Below are 4,226 nucleotides of genomic sequence, written 5' to 3' on the forward strand. Positions count from 1 at the left end.
GAAAATGATTAACAATGTATCGATTATATACTATAAATTATTTACTTATTTATGTAAAATATAATATAAATAGAAATGATTTGGCAAAATTTGTAAATTATAATAATATAATGTTTAGATTAACGGTTATTAGAATATAATTCAATAATATATATATCTATCTATACTATATATAATACACCAAACAATGGCAAATTAAGACACCCATTTTTAAGTAATTTACAACACTTAAAGCATGAAGTACATGTGTTAGTAAGGGTAAACATGTCTTTTAAACACAATTCATTCAACTTACAAGTTTGGTCCTTCATCTTTAACCATATTATGTTTTTAATTTAACCTGTAAACTAACTTCTCACCCATGATTTTTAAACAACTATAGCCTTTTCATACGTTAATATTTTTATAAACAAATTGCACCATAAAAACGGGCATTTTATTCTCTTTAATTTGGATATGATATTGTTGTAATTTTTTTTCATTTTAAATAAATTAACAAGTTATGTAGGGTGTTCAGTGTCAGTTTTGATGGTTTTTAAGTTAAACTTATGAGTCCAACCGTTAATATTGATTTTTTGTCGTCCAAAACCAAACTTAACCATTGAAAGTTGAAACTGAATCGCTACTAACGGCTTGGTTCCAGTTTGGTTTCATAGTTTAAACTTTAATAATAAATTTAGTTTAAAATAATTAATAATATAAATGTCCATCAATTTTAACTAAAAACAAACATAATATGATACTTGAGATGATTATAAATAAAAAATGAATTTTAGCCACATAAATGGTAAATATTAATAGAAGATCTAGATCGTGAAACAACAAATATTAAAAAAGGAATCATATTGCAATTAGGTTAATTTAAAATTGTACAGCCAAGTTATTTGTAATAAAAAGATTATGTTCAAATAAAATTTTAACTATATATGATATATGTTACAAAACATATCTAATAATTAAGAATAAAAAAGATTAAATTGCATTCAATATTTACAGTCTTTTCTGGCTTCATATGGTCGGTTTCCGATATAAACTGCGAACCAAACGTTCACTATGTTTTGAAAATTTTGAAACCGACCAACAAACCGAAAGTAAAAAAAAAAAAAAGAAGTCAAACCAATTACTAATTTAAACGATTTCAAGGTTTTAAGAACCATAAACACTTATATTTGTACGTGATTAACAGGTTTAAACACCCGCTACATCGCGTGGGCACCCGTCTAGTATCTATATTACATATAAAACATGGTAATTTGAAAATATTAAGACACCGTTAAAAGACGTCGTTATATAAATTTCAAACTTCAATTTTCCGTCATCCCCCGCTCCCGCTCTTAATTAATGCCCTGACGTCCCCAATTAATTTCATCTTCAAACAATCAAGGCTATTCAATTGATTTATGAATCGTCGTCGACTGTTACAATCCCACTGGCACTTGATTAGGGTACGAATGGGCATTCAATTGATTTCAGTTTTAATTGAATTCCTAACAGGTGGTTTCAGTTTCCATTGATTTCATCGGTAAGATGTTTGTCTCTAACTAAACCAATTCGTATTATAAGGTAAGATGTTCTTTTTTCTATTTTGTACCCATATAACAATGTGTTATATGTTCCTGTTTTGCTTGCCTTCTGTGCTTCTAAGAATGTTTGACTATCATACAGATTACTTCTTCAACAAAAAAATGGGATTGAATACGAATACGATGTTGGCATCTTCACCAATTTTGTCAATTTGATTTGCCATTGTTATTCGGTTTGCTTTTGTGGAGGTAATCAATTCGATTGGAGTGATAAACATAGTTGATCTGTATTAAGCAGAAGACATATTGCATAAACTAAAGTAAACCAAATTAATATAAATAAATTAGGGTTTGAATTATTGCTAAGGTTTGTTTGTGGACGCGGTGAAAAAATTTTGGAGAACAGAAGAAAGAATTTGACCAACAAGCTGGATTTTGTTTCTGCTGATGCGGTACAGTTTTCCATCTATAAACTCGTTGCATATTTAATGTTTAGTTATGCCATTGCTTTTACATATGATATGAATGATTTTTTTTTGTGATTGCAACAATAATTTTTAATTGCTTGAAGATCACTGGTATTGACATGTCGGTTCGGGTAAGTAGTTTTGATCGAGTTTCAAGTCCGGGTAGCTTTATATCTAAGGAAATTTTGAGCCATGGGTACATATCGGGTTCGTTTTCTAGGTTTTCATGCCATGTCGTAATAAAATAATTGCTTGATGCATCTTTTTAATCGTAAACCCCCACAATCGAATTTACAAGTTTCTGAACTTGTGCGGGGGGCATTTAAGGACCTGCACTCGACCTTTTCAAAGCCAAATTAAAGGTAGGTCAATAATTAAAATTATTCCTTCAGTTTTACAGGATTGTAGTGGGCCTAAAAGTTTATATATATATATATATATATATATATCAACGAACATAAATAAACGCAAACGAACGAGCATAAACGAATTCAAATGAATCTTCACGAACACAGGTGAAAAAACGAGACATGTGTATGTTCGTTCGATAACTAAATGAACAAAAGCTTTTCATGTTCATACCTTTATTAAATAAAGTATATATATATATATATCAACGAACATAAATAAACGCAAACGAACGAGCATAAACGAATTCAAATGAATCTTCACGAACACAGGTGAAAAAACGAGACGTGAAAAAACGAGACATGTGTATGTTTGTTCGATAACTAAATGAACAAAAGCTTTTCATGTTCATACCTTTATTAAATAAAGTTCATTTGTTTATTAAATAAACGAACTTCTAGCCGAATGGTTTATCGAACGTTCGATTCGCTGACAGACGAATGGAGGTGAACTTTTTGCTAATGTTTTTAGAAATGACTAAATTATTCTTTAATAATATGGTTGTAATTCACAATGCAGAAACACAGAGGTGTGTCTGATCCACTTGAAGTCGTTGCAGGAGAGATATCGGATGAATCCATCTTATTATGCTTAGATGAGTTCATGGTATGATGGAATTCATAAATTATACGCAACTTTGTGGCCAGGGTTTCGTTGACTTTACGGATCGTTGATTATCCTCCCGCTTATGTTATTTCTAGGTTAATGATGTAGCCGATGCTTTAGTGCTAAACCATTTCATTTATTCAGACATCTTTTTAACAATGGTGCTGTAAGTAACTAATGATTTGTACATTTTCTGATTTCTTACTTGTGTTCCATTATAAGTCCCGATGCTTTAGTACTAAACCATTTATTCAGACATCTTTTTAACAATGGTGCTGTAAGTAACTAATGATTTGTACATTTTCTGATTTCTTACTTGTGTTCCATTATAAGTTTAAAGCAAAGTTGCACGGTTTATTTTTGTGTTTGTGATGGAAGTATAGATACTTGTTGCTACATCATACCGTGCTCTCGACAATCTTTATGAAGGTGGATTGCAAAGAGACATTTTCCTACCATTTATCGCCACCTTAAGGTAATTTCATTAATTATGACTTTTTTTATCCATGATGAGGATGAGGATGATGATGATGACTTTTTTTATCCATTTTTTCTTGTTAGTTATCATGTTTTTGTTTCATATATGCAGGAAAGATGTGTAATACATGAAATTGGTTCGTTAATGGATTATCGGAAGAGAACCTCGGTAAAATGCAAACTTTTCACTCTCTTTTTTAAAAACATTATCTTTTTTCAAAAATATATGCTTTAACCTAAATCTTGTATTGTTTTACTTTATACTTAGGCTGAAGAAGGTTTCTTCTTTGTAAAGAGTGAGTCTGATTTTCTTATGCAAAAGTTTAAAGAATTGGTCGGGGAACAACATACGCCTCAGCCCACGAAGTGGAAGTTGTTATGGGTCGAAAATTACAACTACGTCTGATTTATTAATATTAGTTTATGTTATATGAAATTTATATTATATTGAAGCAACTTTATTACTTATTGTGTGTGATGCATAGATTCCGTTGGGTGCTAATGGATGTGCAAATATTCCTTTTGAGGAAGACGTGTGACCAATAGTTGGTACCTGTTTTGAAATTTTATCAGATTTTTAGCGGAAGTCCTTAGTTTATAATAAAATATTAGTTTATATTTTGAAACATTAGTTCATTTGTAAAATATAATAAAATATTTGATTTAATAGAAAGTTTCTCGAATAATAGATATTCGAGGGTTTGATTTTATAAAACTTGTTTAAATATGTTTGCAATATTTTAAT

The 4,226-nt window shown here is 30.0% G+C and overlaps 1 protein-coding gene across 1 annotated transcript; it reads left to right on the forward strand.

Annotated features, from left to right (window-relative positions):
• Nucleotides 1–2,109: 2,109 nt before the first annotated feature.
• Nucleotides 2,110–4,020, forward strand: LOC143601635 (uncharacterized). Its single transcript, XM_077078998.1, has 8 exons — nucleotides 2,110–2,121; nucleotides 2,918–3,004; nucleotides 3,100–3,170; nucleotides 3,260–3,281; nucleotides 3,388–3,479; nucleotides 3,566–3,650; nucleotides 3,750–3,881; nucleotides 3,967–4,020. The coding sequence occupies exons 1-8, from the start codon at nucleotides 2,110–2,112 to the stop codon at nucleotides 4,018–4,020; spliced, it is 555 nt and encodes a 184-aa protein (XP_076935113.1).
• Nucleotides 4,021–4,226: the final 206 nt, after the last annotated feature.

Source organism: Bidens hawaiensis, unplaced genomic scaffold (assembly GCF_021521415.1).
Source record: "Bidens hawaiensis isolate Kalapana, Puna unplaced genomic scaffold, B.hawaiensis_p1.1 tig00056870_1, whole genome shotgun sequence".
Classification (NCBI taxonomy): domain Eukaryota; kingdom Viridiplantae; phylum Streptophyta; class Magnoliopsida; order Asterales; family Asteraceae; genus Bidens; species Bidens hawaiensis.

Excerpts from the sequence above, each read along its gene's own strand:
- LOC143601635 (XM_077078998.1), top strand. Across the intron at positions 3,282-3,387 it reads ATCTTTTTAACAATGGTGCT|ATACTTGTTGCTACATCATA; the intron begins GTAAGTAACTAA and ends ATGGAAGTATAG. Across the intron at positions 3,480-3,565 it reads CCATTTATCGCCACCTTAAG|TTATCATGTTTTTGTTTCAT; the intron begins GTAATTTCATTA and ends TTTTCTTGTTAG.